The sequence below is a fragment of the Mustela lutreola genome, chromosome 1 (assembly GCF_030435805.1).
Source record: "Mustela lutreola isolate mMusLut2 chromosome 1, mMusLut2.pri, whole genome shotgun sequence".
In the NCBI taxonomy this organism is placed as follows: domain Eukaryota; kingdom Metazoa; phylum Chordata; class Mammalia; order Carnivora; family Mustelidae; genus Mustela; species Mustela lutreola.
In genome coordinates this window covers 152,349,935-152,366,441 of record NC_081290.1, presented here as the reverse complement: position 1 = coordinate 152,366,441, position 16,507 = coordinate 152,349,935, and the positions used below count along the sequence as shown (strand labels likewise).

General features: G+C 37.4%; 1 protein-coding gene across 2 annotated transcripts in view; it reads left to right on the top strand.

Moving 5' to 3' along the window:
* The window catches only part of KIF13B (kinesin family member 13B), a 213,144-nt gene that overhangs the window by 157,573 nt on the left and 39,064 nt on the right, over positions 1–16,507 (top strand). For both annotated transcript variants that reach the window (XM_059176995.1, XM_059177001.1), the window contains exon 36: positions 11,158–11,269. In XM_059176995.1, coding sequence (XP_059032978.1) covers positions 11,158–11,269 — 112 coding nt within the window. The remainder of the gene's footprint in view (positions 1–11,157; positions 11,270–16,507) is intronic.

Genomic DNA, 16,507 nt, shown 5'->3' with positions numbered 1-16,507 from the left:
TAACCCTTGAGGAGGGTAAAAATGAACAGTGTCTTATACAATGGCCTGATAATCAGGGATTTATTTTCAAATAATCTCGGGGGACAATGAGGGCATAGATAAGAGAAGATGGTCTATTTAATGGTGGTGCTTATAGCTGCATGGGATTTGTTATACTACCCTTTCTACTGTTGTTAGTTATTTTATACTCTGTTTTTGTACATTTCAAATTTTCCTTATAAAATCTTAAGAACAATTAGTTGATAAATAATAAGACTTATTCTTAAGATCTAGGTTACTAGGAGTTTACCTGAAATACATAAAAATGTGTGTGTATGTATATGTGTGTGTATGTGTATATATATATATCCCATTATTTCAGGCAAACTCCTAGTAACCTAGATCTTAAAAATGAGATATATATATATATATATATATATATATCAGTGTTTATAGACATATAAATTGCTCTCCAACTCACCTAATTTACTGTTCACCTACCATGTCTCTGAAAGTGTGCTAAGTAGTACTCCTTTATACTCATCCAGTGATAGGCTTGATCAGTTCTTAGTGAGCACAGCACAGCTTGTGATTACCGGAACAAAGCTGAGTTCCTGGGAAATTGTTTGTGTCATTATTTTTAAATGTAAATAAGCAAAATATTTTAAGGGAAATATATCTATAAGAAATAAAGCACAACTTTTTGTGTTTTTTTGGAATTACATCTAATCTAAATCCCCAGTTATATTTTAGTTCCTTGAAAGAAGTGGCCAAAATTTTCTGTCTACCCCCAATCTCCTTCTGTTTAAATAGAGAAAGTAACAGTATCATTTGAAAGAAAGTTACAGTGCTTCATCTACACCAAGTAAATGGAATAAAGGAACATAGATGCTATACTGGAAGTATGATAGAGTAGGAGACCAAAGGTGGGGGTGGACACTTTTAAAGGCATTATTCACGGATCAAGAGAGGCTGCAGAGATGATAATCCCCCTAAGCTAAAAGGTGAGGTCCCCCCACCTGCCCCCCGAGGCAGGGAAGGAGTGAAAGCAACAGTGTGAACAGAAGCATGGAAGGAGGAACAGGCTTGCTATGTTCATGACACTGCATGCAGTGTGACTAAAGGAGAGGGTGTCCGTGGGGTACAACCCAGAGAAAAGGGGCCTGATTGTCGGAGATCTAACATCATGTACCAAGGAGTAATGGAAGAGGTAAGGAGCCCCTGAAGGAGTAATGGCATTAACATGGTTACAGTTGAATTGGAAAGTGTTTTTGAACAGTCCACCTAAACCCCACTTGGGTTCCTGGCTGTGGCCCATAAAATCACATTAGAATATTGCATATAGTACAGATATATACAGTTATCAGTGCAAAAAGTGAAAAAAAATTTAATTTGTGAATGGATACATCAGGTGGGGGAGGAGATTCAGCAGTGGGAGGGTGAGGGAGTTGCTCTGGAGGAGGTAGATGCTCTGAAACTCCATGGACAGAAAGGTTGAGCGAGGAGGGCGAGGAGGGCGACGTGCACTTCTGGATGACAGAATAGAGAGATGAACTGTTAGAGGGACAGGTTTGGGGAAGAAAATGATTTAGTTCCATTTTTGATAGAAGGTGTCTGTGCCAGTTGAAGGGTCTGGAAGCCTGGGCCGAAGACAGATTGGGGAGCTGAGGGCATATTTATAACTGAGTGAGGGATTAGATCTAAAGTTGGAGCTGGTTGGCATGAGAATACTCATGGGCGCGTGCTGGAAGAGAAGCTGGCCAGAAGACCCAGCAGAGAGTAGCTTGGAAACTGGAGCAGAAAGGAATTTTTAAGTTGTTTGGTTTTTTCCCAAATATTTTTACTTATTTACTTATTTTAGCAAGCATGCATACATGAGCTGGGGGAGGGACAGAGGGAGAGAGGGAGAATCCCAAGCAGACTCTCCACTGAGCAGGGAGCCTGACATGGGGCTTGATCCCTCAATCCTGAGATCACGACCTGAAGCTGAAATCAAGAGTCGGACACTCAACCAACTGAGTCACCCAGGTGCCTGGCTTTTTAGCTTTTAAGATGAGGACCAAAGACGGCTTCAGATATGACAGCAAAGAGTTCCTGGGAGTCCATTCCCAGGGCAGTTTCTGTGGCAGGTTGGGGACAACTCAGCAAGACATGTTATAGTAAATGAGTAAATGTAATGTTACATATTTTTGCTACTCTACCAGGACCTTCCCTTTCTTAGTCATCTTGATTTCTTGGGGTACCCTAGTGAAGAGGAGGAAAGTTTGATTTTCAATCTCTCAGGTTTTACTGATACCATGGTACCATTGCAGCAACAAGGATATGTATCCCTCCACTCTATTTCAGGGTATATTTTGAGTTGTCATACACTTCAAACAAGTTAAATACCTTTCCCCCCCTATTTCTGTAGTTTAGTCTTCCTCAGAATTTGGCTTACTTGCCCCTCCCTGACCATATTAGTCCCCAACCCTCTGGAAGTGTATTGTCAGGGAAAACAAAGGGTGCCAGCTTGCCATTACTAACTAACTTTGCTCCCAATTTAGCTATGAAGCTGTTATTTTTATCTCCTTTTGAACTCCTGGCATCCATGGGCCCTGAAAGGTTACGAGGTATAGCTGGGCTTTAATCAACATCTCGTCACTGTGGGCATCCCTTGACTTCTCGCTAGGTTGAATGAATGTCCACCTATCATAATTAGAGACCTTTGGCTGTTCAGTAGAAGAAAGATAGAAGAAACCTGTTAGAAGATTTTTATGCAATGGGTCTGTTCAACGAGTAAGGAGATTCTAGTGATATAGGATTGTAATTGTGATGCTTAGAAAACGAAGTGAAAAGATTACAAAGGAAAGAGGATTTGATTCCAGACTTCAGAAGGGAGTACAGAGTAGCTCCCCCATATTCAGAGGAAGGGTTCCCTCAATAGTTTTATCATCAAAAACAGAGCATCTTAAAAGAGTTTTAGGAAAAATAAATATTCTTAAAATTATATTTTCTTCCTCTGGTCCCTGTGGCCTTAAATGAAACAAAGAAAATCATGCTTTCAAGTATAGCATTACCTTGTATTCAGTATGTGTTTTTAATACTACCCATAAAAGAATTCCTCAAGACTGAGTTGTGCATAAACTAATTGACCTACAAATTATCAAAATCCTGTTAAAGCCCTCTGCAGAGCAGCTGTGCTTATACCCATGTGAAATAATACATGTACAAGTGTCCATTCAGATATTGTTTATAATGGCAGAAGACTGGAAACAAACAGACTGTCCATTGGTTTGGTCTGGTTAAATACACTTAATCTGGGCAGATGTCATATACCACCCCCCCCATACATACAAATAAATGAATGGGATACTATGCAGCTGTAAAAATAACTGGGAACCCTGCTAGATACCCATATGGAAAAATTACCAGGATCTACTTAATGTTTAAAAATGAAGTGCAGAGGGGTGCCCTTGTGGTTCGGTCAGTTGAGCATCCAACACTTGGTTTCAGCTCAGGTCATGATCTCATGGGTCACAGGATTGAGACCTGAGTCGGGTTCCTGGGTCAGCAGGGAGTCTCCCTGAAGATTTTCTCCCTCTGCCTCTCCTTTGCCCCTCTCAAAAAAGTAAATAAATCTTAAAAAAAAAAAAAAAAATGAAGAGCAGAGAGGCACCTGGGTGGGCTCAGTCCATTAAGTGTCTGACTCTTGTTCTCAGCTCAGGTCTTGATCTTGGGGTTGTGAATACAAGCCCTGTGTTGGGCTCCAAATGGGACATTAAGCCTACTTTTAAAAATAAATAAATAAATAAAAGTGAAGTACAAATTAGTATACTGCCATTTATATTACAAAAGGAGGGGGACAGGAGAGAAGTGTGTGTGACTGTTTATAGATTTGCTTACATATACATAAGAAACCCTAGAAGGATATATAAGAAGCTAATACCATTACTTATCTGCCTGGGGAGAGGGTGAAATATGTGGGGAACTTAACAGGTTGGGGTAGAGGTAGATTTCTCACTATGCCTTTTTATATTATTTGGTTTGGGGATCATAGGAACCAATTACCTATTTTTTTGTTTATTAGAATTTAAAACATATGTATGTATGAAAATCTCAATAGGAGCAAAAAGAATATGTGTCAAAATTCAACACCTTTTCAAAAACATATATTAGAATTGAAAAATTTTACTCCTTGCTCTTTTAAGTAGCTAGTTTTTGTTCTTTTATGTGTAGTGGTTTGAGAAGGTCTCCAGTAGCTTTATTTATAATAATTTGTACACAGATTCCTAAAATTTCCTAACAATTTCCTAAAGGAAATTGTTTTGAAAAATCTCAGACTTTTTTTTTCTTTTCTTTTCTTTGGGGGACTTCCTGCATTCTTCAGTTTTCAGAGATCCAGGGACAGGTAATTAATCATTAGGTTTTCCTAATGAGTGGGATATAAGTACTATCCTACTACCCTAAAACTTTGTATCATGCTTGCTTTTACCTTGAAAATAAGAATGAATTTTTAAATGTAGTTTTTATAAGATGACTAAATTTGGCACTATACTAATTTTTTGGCTCTTACTCTTTTGTAAAAATAACTTCGGTAGTCAATATATAGGATTCCTTTCACATGCTTCTTTTTCTAAGACTGTAAAAGTAGCTGTCAAAAGAGCCCAGGAACTAAGGCATCTTAGTAAATTTAGAGGGTTCTCGAATGTGAGGAGTTGGAGTTAATTCATATTAAGCAGATAATACAAATAAATATTTGGGAACTTGTAAGATGTGCTTTTCTCAAGTGTGGTCAGGGAAAGGGGAATAAAATGACAAAACTGCTTTGGGCATTCCTTTGACATCACAGAACTTTTCTCAGCAGCGCCATTTTGGTTTCTTTACCTTAAAGTATTTGATGCACAAGAGAGAAATATAATTTTAACCTGGAGTTGATGATGCTTAAAGTGCTAGAAAAATGTGCTTTGAAATCATTGAATATTAGTTATATCTACCTTGTAAACTTGTGTGGGCCTATTTCCAGGTTCTGTATCCGTTAATGTGTCTATCCCTCTGATCTTGATTATGAAAACAGAAATATAGGCCACAGAATTTGATGTGCTGTCTTCCCCTGTGTAAGATGGGAACATCCAGTTCATTGAAACAATGTTCAGAAGCCAGGAGAGGACACAAGAAGAGGTTCATGTCTCCCTTTCTCTCCTAATTTTTAATTGATACCATGGCAAAGATCAGTCATTTAGGACAAAGTGATACTAAAAGGTATGGGAGGAGGCAGGGATGGAGAGTTTGATAGGATTAGGGCTCTTTAGGGGGTAGGAGGAAGCAGTGAACTACTAAAAACAGTCTCCTCTTTTGGCTTATGACGCTTGGAATTTGCCCAGCCATATTTTACACACCCTTTTTATGGATGCTCACTACATGTTAGAACTGGAATTGCTTTACTGAGCTCCACCAAGATTGAATTGATAGACCCGTTAATCTTAAAAAGATAAACTGAATTTGATGAACTACTCCCAACTTAAATTCACCTTAGGGCCTAAAACAAATCATTCTTTTTCTTTTTTCCCCTCAAGCTTTTATTTAAATTCCAGTTAGTTAACTTACAATATAATATTAGTTTCAAGTGTGCCGTGTAGTGATTCATCACTTACACACAACAACTAGTCCTCATCACAAGTGTCCTCTTCATCCCATCACCCTTTTAGCCCATTCCCTTGCCACCTACCCTCCAGCAACCCTCAGTTTGTTTTCTGTAGTTACAGTTGTTTTATGATTCCTTCTCTCTTTTTTTATTCCCTCCGTGTTCATCTGTTTTGTCTCTTAAATTCTATATATGAGTGAAATCATATGGTGCTTGTCTTTCTCTGATTTATTTTGCTTAGCATAATACTCTCTAGCTCCATCTGTGTTGTTGCACCTGGCAAGATTTCATTCTTTATGATGGCCTAGTAATAGTCCTCTGTGTTTGTGTCTGTGTGTGTGCACGCGCGCACACACACCCACGCACACATCTTGTATCTTCTTTATCCATTCATCAGTTGATGGACATGTGGGCTCTTTCCATGATTTGGCTATTGTTGATAATGCTGCTATAAATGTTGGGGTACATGTATCCCTTAGAATCAGTATTAAAGTCATTCTTGATAGCCTTTTCAATTAAAAATATGTCCCTAATAAACTACTGGAACTACACCAAAATAAAAAGCTTTTGCACAGTGAAGTAAACGATCAGAAAAACAAAAAGGCAGCCTACCAAATGGGAGAAGATACTCTTTTTAAGATTTTATTTCTTTTGGTGATAGAAAAATGCAAGCAGGAGGGGAGGGAGAAAGGGAAAGGGAGAGAGAATCTTAAGCAGACTCCACGCTGAGCATGGAGCCCGACGGTGGGGCTCGATCTAATGACCCTGAGATCATGACCTGAGCTGAAATCAAGAGTTGGGCGCTTAACCAACTGAGCCACCCATTTGCCCCCTAGTGGGAAAAGATATTTGCAAATCAAATATCCATTTTGAACTTATACAACTCAACATCAAAAAACCTGAAATCATCTGATTAAAAACAGGCAGAGAATCTTTTTTTTCCAAAAAAGATAGACAGATGGCCAATTCACACATGAAAAGATGCCCAACATCACTAATCATCAGGGAAATGCACATTAAAACCACAATGAGATAGTACTTTACACCTGTCAGAATGACTAAAATCAAAAAGACAAGAAATAACAAGTGGTGTTGAGGATGGGAAGAAAAAGAACCCTCATGCACTGTTGGAATGGAAATTATGTAGCCACTGCCACTGTGGAAAACAAAATAGAGGTTCCTCAGAAACCTAAAAACAGAATTACCATATGATTCAATAATTCCACTACTGGGTATTTACCCAGAGAAAACAAAAACTTTAATTCAAAAAGATATATATACACATTTTATGTGTATTGCATTATTTATAATAGCTAGATATGGAAGCAACCCAAGTGCTGTCTGTAAATGAATGGATAAAGAAGAAGTGGGACATTGGTATAGCCCATATACACAATGACATACATACAATGGAATATTACTCAGCTATTAAAAAAATGAAATCTTGCCATTGTGACAACATGGATGGACCTAGAAGTTAGAAATGCTAAGTGAACTAAGTCAGAAAAAGACAGATACCATATGATTTTTCTCAAACGTGGAATTTTTTTTTTGTAAAGATTTTTACTTATTTATTTGACAGAGATCACAACTAGGCAGAGAGGCAGACAGAGAGAGCGGGGGAAACAGGCTCCCCACTGAGCAGAGAGCCCAATGCGGGGCTGGGTCCCAGGACCCTGGGATCATGACCTAGCCAAAGGCAGAGGCTTAAATCACTGAGCCACTCAGGCGCCCTTCACACGTGGAATTTAAGAAACAAAGAAGAAGAGACCAAAAAACCCAGACTCTTAAATACAGAGAACAAACTGGAGGTTGTCAGAGGGGAGATTGGTGGGGGATGGGTAAAACAGATAAAAAGGTTTAAGAGTATTCTTATCTTTTTTTTTTTTAAGAGTATTCTTATCTTGATGAGCCCTGAGAAATGGGCTCATATGTCCATATATATATTATATATATATAATTACAGTGATGTTGCTATTTACTGTTACTGGATATTTCATTATTATAAGGCAGTTTTAAAAAAAATTATTTTATTTTATTATTTTAAAGATTTTATTTATTTATTTGACAGAGATCACAAGTAGGTAGAGAGGCAGACAGAGAGAGCTAGAGAGGGAAGCAGGCTCCTCGCTGAGCAGAGAGCCTGATGCAGGGCTCGATCCCAGGACCCTGGGATCATGACCTGAGCTGAAGGCAGAGGCTTCAACCCACTGAGCCACCCAGGCGCCCCAAGGCAGTTTTTTAATATATACAGTGAAAACTTAACAAGCTTTTTATGACCAGTCTACCAAGATGGACTTAGCTGCAGAATTAATTTCAGCATATTGTTTACCCATCTAAAAATTGGTTGTGCATTGAGACCTTTTGCAGTGCAAGGTTACACTGTCAACTTAAAAGCCATTTTAGATGGAATTATACTTTTTAATGTTAGTAAGGTACTATGTTTATCATCTTCGGATTGGAGGTTAAAAGTATCCAAAAGCTTAAGTGAATATTCAGTTAACAAAAATGATTTTTGTGTGTTTTGGCAGCAGTGCCTTCCTGAATACTGCAATTATTTAGTGTGTCACAGGTAAAGGCTGAAGCCAAATATGAGTCACTTCTTCATTATTTGCATTAGAAGCCACCTTTGGACCTGGAATGTTACTGGCATTTCTCTTTCTTTACCTCTTTGTCACCTCCCTGATCAAAAGCAAACTTTTAAAAAAAAAACTTTTTATTTTATTTATTTATATTTTTAATTTGGAAAACCCAAAGAATTTGTGTCTGGGAAGAGCAGTAATAGGAGAACTCTAGGTGTGTAAGGAAGACCAAAGCATGTTCTCAAGGCAACCGCCAGCCTCCCGTGTTTTCTCTGTTCCATTTTGTCTTTATCTACAATGCCAGCTACAAATAATTGCTATCTCGAATGGGGTTTTATTTCTTGGAATTCAGCCTGTTAGCACAAATAATCCCTAATAAGTATGAAGCTAGTTTAAGGCTCTAAAACAAAGCCAGAGTTTTCTCTCTTGTATCTCCTCATCTTGGCTGATTCTGAAGTTGGTCGACATGCAGAATGTTAGAAACAAGTCACAGATCTAGCTTTTCAGATTCCAGGCATATAGTTTATATTCCATACTCTTTCCACTTTGAGGACTGAACTCATAAGACAGCAGAAAGGTCCAGTGTTTGGCCATATCTTTTTTTATTCATTGTCCTGAGTTCATCTCCCTCTGAAGTACTTTTAACCGAATGTTTCCTCCCCCCCCCCCCAACATTTCAGTAAAGGGAAAATAACTCTGGAATAGCCAGTAAAATTTATTGAAAGATACTAATTGCCTTGTCCCCAAGGGGCAGTGTCTGTAGTTAGACACTGAACCATGGGTTTCTTTTTTGGCAAGAGAATGGACATGCACTACAAGAGAGAATAAGTGAATGATTTCAGTGAAATGTCTCCCCAGAGATCTGTGGGTATCAGAAGGAAGAGGAGGGAGTGTTGTACCCAGTTTGTCATCCAAATTTGTTGTTCCCTCTGAAGCAGAATCTGTTCTTCCCCAGATCAATTTGAGACATTCTATGTCCCTGTCTTTGATTGGCGAGACCTGGGAACAGTTAGTGTGTGAAATTCCTCAAGGTTAAGATGATGGTTAAGGTAGCATGGATGAAGTGAAATGTGTTTCCATTTTTCATCCTCTGCTGAGGCTAGCGGTCTGGCTAAGGCGTTATGTGTGTACTGTGTGCACCCTTTCAGATGTTCTCACTTGAGATATTTGAATATACGAGACAGTAAAAGTTATTGCTTCCATTCTGATTTGTTAGTAACATCGTGTGTGGGAGTGCCAGCTGGGAAATATTACCTGGGAAGCTAGTGGAGCCCCGAGTGTGCCTTGGGGAAGAGATGACACCTACATTATTTGTCACCGGACCATCATTATACACCAAATGGCTGAGATGCCGACTCCAAATCAGCTACTTAGTTTCCCTAAGGGACAGAGTGCCACTGTGTGAGCTGCCAAACAAGAAAGAAAAATCGAAAATACAAAAATAAATTTATTTTCAAATTAAGTAAGTTGTCTTCAAAACAACCTTGCATGAGTTTAACACCGTAAACAAAGCATGAGGCTTTTCCTCCTCTGAGAAGCTCCAAAGAGTATTGACCTTAGTGTTCAGCTTCCTGATTGTGATGTCCCAGAGTACACAAAACTGTGGCTTTCCCAGACAGACAATTAAATTTAAATGCAAAAGACATTAAGAAACATTAAAGTATGTAAATCAGTGTGTGATTCATAGTAACACAAATGCTCCTGCAGTGAAGTATTTCAGAGTTCATGGTTTCCCTAATCATCTCTTCATGGCTATTTTGTTTCCTGGCATCCTAATGCTAAGACATCATACCATCTTTTTTTTTTTTTTTTAAATATCAAGTGCTGAGAGAGTTCCTAGGGAAAAGTGGTGTTCTCAGAGGTAAACAGGATCCAGATCACTTAAGATTTATTGATTTTATGATCAGTACTTAGGTTGCTGCTAAAAGCAGATAGGTTTTCCAATACATATCTGAAACCGTAGAGGGCATTCCACTCCATCCATCTTCAGGAGCAGGGAAGAGCTCACTTTGCAGGCGATTACTAAGGAAAACTCGAACATTGTTAGGGTCACTCATCTGTGGAATACCAGCTTAAACTAATATAAAATACTATTATTTAACTCTGATGAGAAAGAAGCAGAGTGATTATCAAAGGATCAAAGGGGACTTAAAGCTTTTAGAGGACTTGCATCTCATCTCCATTACTGGGTTTTGTACTTGTAACATTTTATTGGGGTTTATTTCTTTGCCAGATGGTACTGATGTTAAGAGTGCTTTGATGATTATCCCCATTTTTGTGGTTTGCCACCCTATTCTGGATTGGTTAATCACCCAACTGGCATTGTTCTTGTATCATGCAGTGAAATCTCTTTAGTGGGAATTTATAGAATAAGTTGAGAGTACAATAAAACTTGTTAATCCAGAGACTTCCATTATTTGGAACTTGGGATTACTTGATTTGCGCTTAACTGGAATTTCTCTTTAATATCTGTGGAAAATAAGAGCCTTGATAATATATTGTTCTAGAATTTTTACTTTCATGAATGGTATTGGAATGGATAGAAGGGTAGTCCCTGGAGAAGGAAGAAGAGACAGTCCACAGTATTAGGGTTGTTCCTCGGTTTGATTTGAGAATCTGAAGCGAGAGAGTGTCTTGAGGCAGAGGAGCAGAACGTAAGGAAGGAATGTCTTCACATACTCATATTTCATGGAAAGCAACATGATGTATAGAAAAGAATGTTAGGACAGAACTGAGGAGACTTCCAATCGTGAACTGGAGGGAATAGCCATATGTGAGGTCTTACTAGTATTTGGGAAATTAACACCTGAAAGATGAAAAGTGTAAGAAGAAAGGTAGGTACTTAAACAGTCAAATCTCCCATGTCTTGCAAAGGGAATAAAACTTCAGTAATGTATAAAGTCTTTCTTAAATATTTTTAGGTCTTTCTGTTAACTGATTCATTTGAATAAAAACTACTGCTTTTGTCCTTAACAGGGCCGATGGGAGAGTCAACAGGATGTATCCCAAACTGCAGTCTCCAGAGGAATAGCTCCAGTTGCCCCATCCCTTCCTAACTGTCCCCCAAATAACCATCCTCCTGACCCAGGTAAGTTATATTTTCATTTGTCAGTCACTGTCAGGAAATTTGAGCGTCTTTCAGAAATAGTTCAAATCAGGATTTCCTACCACATAACTACTGACCTCCTAGTTAATGTCATCTGATATTTCCCTTTTTTGCCTTATCCTGTTAAGCTACATTGATTTGAATGTTGAGTTTATATTGCATCCTTCTGATAAATACCACTTGAACATGATGATATTTTATATACACTTGATTCTATTTTGTAAATGATTTTTTTTTAAAGATTTTATCTATTTATTTGACAGAGATCACAAGTAGGCAGAGAGGCAGGCAGAGAGGGGAGGTGGGAAGCAGGCCCCCCGATGAGCAGAGAGCCCTATGGGGGGCTCCATCCCAGGACCCTGAGATCATGACCTGAGCTGAAGGCAGAGGCTTAACCAACTGAGCCACCCAGGTGCCCCTCGTAAAGGATTTTTGTGTATGTGTTCTATGGCGAATATCTGCTTCTCTGTTATCATCATTTTTTGTTAGGTTTTGGTATCATGATTATGTCGGCCTCATGAAATGATATTTCCTTATCATCTTTTTTTCTGGAAGATTTTATATACTTAGTATTGCTTCTTCCTTAAATGTTTGACACGACTCACCAGTGACACTGTCTGGGCCTAGAATTTTGTCTTTGGGAAACTTTTAAATTATGACTAATTTCTTTAATACAGGGTTATTTAACTTGTGTTTCCCTATGAGTCAGTTTTCATAAGTTATGCTTTCAGGGAATTTTCTGTTTCATTTAAATTTTAATGTTTGTTTCAGTAAATGTTACAATGTTTCCTATCGCCCTTTTAATGTTTGTAGGATCTGTTGTGGTGTTCCTTCTTTTTATTTTTTTATTTTATTTATTTGTTTTTAAGAATTTTCTTTTCTTTTTTTTTTTTTAAAGATTTTATTTATTTTTTTAAGAGAGAGAGAGAAAACACAAGCTGGGGAGAGAGGCAGGGGGAGAGGGAGCTGTAGACTCCCTGTGGAGCAGGGAGCCGGATGCAGGGCTCCATCCCAGGACAGTAAGCAGATGCTTACTGACTGAGCCACCCAGGTGCCCTTCTTTTTATTTTTGACAATTTTTTCTTTCTGGTTTTTTTGACTTTTTTTTTTTTAGATTTTATTTATTTGACAAAGATTACAAGTAGACAGAGAGGCAGGCAGAGAGAGAGGAAGGGAAGCAGGCTCTCTGCTGAGCAGAGATCCCAATGCGGAGCTCAATCCCAGGGCCCTGGGATCATGACCTGAGCCAAACGAAGGCAGAGGCTGTAACCCACTGAGCCACCCAGGCACCCCTTCTTGATTACTTTTGAGACTAGTTTTAGTTTTCTGTCTTCTCTCACAACCAAATCTGGTTTCTTACTTTCTTTATTGTTTATTTTCTGTTTCACTGATTTCTATTTCTTTCTGCATTTCACAAATTTTGAAATGTGGTGCTGTCATTTTCATTCTATTTAAAATATTTTCTAATTTCCCTTTGATTTATTCTTGACCTATAGGTTATTGGATAATTGGTTATTGGTAATTGATTACTTATTTAATTTCATCACGATCTGAAAGACTCTTAGTCTTTTGGGATGTTTTTGAGACTGTGTTCTATCTTGGTAAACATTCTATGCGTGCTTGAAAAGAAACTATTCTGTTTGGGGGCATAGTGTTCTGTATATATCAATTAGGTCAAGATGGTTGATAACCTTGTTCACATCTGTTCTTTAAATATTCTGTTCTACTGATTTTTTTTTATCTATTTATTCTATCAGTCACTGAGACAGAGGACATTAAATCTCCAAATCTGATCATGAAAATTACCTATTTTTCCCTTGATAATCTGTTAGGTATATACATATTTAGGATTGATTTTTTCCCCCCAATGTTTCTATCGTTATGACTGTCCCTTTGTATCTTTGGAATTCTCTTACTTTGAAATCTGTCTTAGCTGATATTAATATAGCCACATCAACTGTCCTTTGCTTATTGTGTGAATGATGTATCTTCGTCTCAGTCTTTTAAATTTTGGCCTGTATTTGTTCTTTAAATTAAAAATGATTGTCTTGTAGCCAGCATATGGTTAGGGCTAACTTTTTTCTTTTTATCTAGCCTGAACAAATTCTGCCTTTTAATTGGCATGTTTAGTTCTTTTACATCTAATATTATTATTGTTAGGTTTGCTTCATCGCTGCCGGTTTCTCTTTGGCCTTTCTATTTTGTTCCCCCACTATAACTTCTTTTTTGCTCTCTTTTGGGTTAAATGAAAACTGTTTTTTAGTATTTAATTTTATTTCCATTTCTGGGTTTTTGGCATTTTTTAATTTCTTTGTTAAAGTCTTTGCTCAAGGACTGTAGTATGGATTCTTAACTTACCTTAGTCTACTTAGAATTAATAATATATCACTTCCCACTGCACAAATATTAGAACCTTGTAAAGGTATAATTCCATTTGCCTGTTCCCAACCCCCCCCTTATTTTGTTTTCTTATTGTTGTATCTTTTACAGTTATTATGAACCCATTTTACAATGTTACTCTTTTTGCTTTAAAATAGCCACTGTCCCCTGGGGCTAAAAATACATTATATGTTTATAAAAAAATTTTAAAAATAGCCACTGTCATTAAAGGAAATTAAAGAGACTATAGATAATCTTTAATATTTTCTTCATATTTATTATTTCTGGCACTAGCTAGTCCTTCCTGAAGTTTCATATTTATCTGATATCATTTCTCTTTAGCCCAAAGAATATTCTGCAGTATTTCTTATTGTGCAGTTGTCTTAGGAAAGAGTGCTCTCCCCTTTTTGGGATTATCTTTAATCACTTTTTTTGGTAGGATTTTTCCACTAGCAGCACTTAGAAATCTTACATTATCTTTTATATTTCTTTTCTGCTGAGAATCAGTAATCTTTTGTGTCTCTTTTCCTTACATGTATTATGTGTCTGTTTACACTGTTACTTTGTTTGCTCTCACAGTTTTCTCTCTTTTTCTTGGACTATGATATACTTAGGTGTAGTTTTATTTGCTCTTATCTTGCTTGCATTTCATTGATATTCTTGGTTCTTTCTGTAAGTTGAAGTTTTCTATAAATTTAGGAAATGTTCAGCTAGTATTTCATTAAATTATTCCCCCTGACCATTTCTCTCTTTCTCCTCTTCTGAGAATCAAATTACACACATTAGATTGCTTACTATTACCCTACAGATCACAGAAGCTCTGATTTTTTTTAACTTTTATTTTTTAATCTTATTCTTGTTTCTTCTGGTTGCATAATTTCTCCTGCCATTTCCAACCTTCTGTTAAGCACATCCAGAGAATATTTTATTTCGGTTACTATTCTTTTCAGCTCTAGAATTTCCAGTTGCTGCTTCTTTTAAAGTTTTAATTTCTCTGTTGATATTCTCTACCTATACATTTGTTGAGATCAAATTCTTCTTTTCTTCCTTGGACTTGTGTATAAAAGCTGCTTTAAAGTCTTTATCTGCTGAATCCAGCTTCTGGGCCATCTCATGGTCTATTTCTCTTGACTGCTTTTTTCTTGACATGGGTCATATTTAATGAGTTTTGCCCATTGTATACCCCAGTCAAGATATACAAGATGTATATGACTCCAGTTTCTCTCCACAATCAGCCAATGTTCTGATTTCTATCCTTTCAGATTAGTTTTGCCTATTCTATAATTTCATACAAATGGAATCATACAGTATATACTCTTTCTGTGTTTGTCTTCTTTTATTCATCATTTCTGTTTACATCTCCATACCACAGCATCCTTCAGTAATTTATTTTTTATTCTTGAGAAATACTTCACTTTTATGGTTGGATTTATCATAATTTTTAATTAGTTCTTCTGTCTGGACATTTGGTTTGTTTTCAGTTTTTAGCTACTGTTAGTAAAGTTTGTTCTTGCATAAGTCATTTTGTGAACATTTCTCTTGAGTTAATACCTAGGAGTGAAATTACTGGCTCATAGAGTATGACCTTGTTTTAAAGTTATGTAAAAAAAAAAAAGTTTTTTTTTTTTTTTTTAGAGAGAGAGCATGCATGTGTGCATGCCAGTTGTGGGGGGAGGGGCAGAGGGAGAGAGAGATAGAGTCTTAAGCTGAGCATGGAGTTCAACATAAGGCTCCATCTCCCAACCCTGAGATTATGACCTGAGCCGAGATCATAGGTCGGAGGCTTAACCGACTAAGCCACCCAGGTTCCCCAAATTTGTTGTTTTAATAAAACATTGTGGGGTGCCTTGGTGGCTCAGTCAGTTTAAGAGTCTGAATCTTGGTTTTGGCTCAGGTCTTGATCTTGTGGTCACGGGATTGAGCCCGCAAAGGGCTCTATGCTTAGCTTGAAGTCTGCTTCAGATTTTCTCTCCCTCTCAATTTTCCTCTTTCTTTCTTAAATAAATAAATAAATAAAATCTTCAAAAAAAAAGTTCATAATAGGGGCACTTGGGTGGTTCATTCAGTTAAGCACCTGACTCTTGATCTCAGCTTAGGTCTTGATCTCAGGGTTGTGAGTTCATGTCCCATGTTGGGCTACATACTGGGCTGTTGAAAAAAATAATAATAAAATTAAATAATGTGCAATTAATGCTTACTTGGCTTACATATTTACTACTCTGCTTTGCTCATCATTGCTTCTTGCATCTCACTTTGTTCTTCTGAGTTTAATTTCTTTTTTGTGAATTACATCTTTTTTTAAAACATCAGTACATTTAACAGTCATTTGTTAGTGACAGGCCCTTTCTTTTATGTTTTTTATTTTGTTCTAAGTTTGAAGAATCCTTTTACTATGGTATTTGTGGTATATTTCAAACATAGAAGAGTAGAAAGAGTAGGGGCACCTGAGTGGCTCAGTTCATTAAGCGACTGCCTTCGGCTCAGGTCATGGGATCCCAGGATCGAGTCCCGCATCGGACACCCTGCTTGCAGGGAGTCTGCTTCTCCCTCTGACTTTCCCGCTCTTGGGGTCTCTCTCTCTCTCATTCTCTCCCTCTCAAATAAATAAATAAATAAAATCTTTAAAAAAAAAAAGTAGAAAGAATAACAAGATGTGCCCTTAGGTATCTCCTCCCTCCAGAATGATCAGTTCACCACCAGTCTGACTTATCTCTACTGCTGCTTCTCTGCACCCTTTCACGATTAATTTGAAGCAAATCTCAGATATCCTTTTATCTTTAAATATTTGTACATGTATCTCTAAAGCAGTAACCCCAATAACATTTCACTCTTAAGAAAATT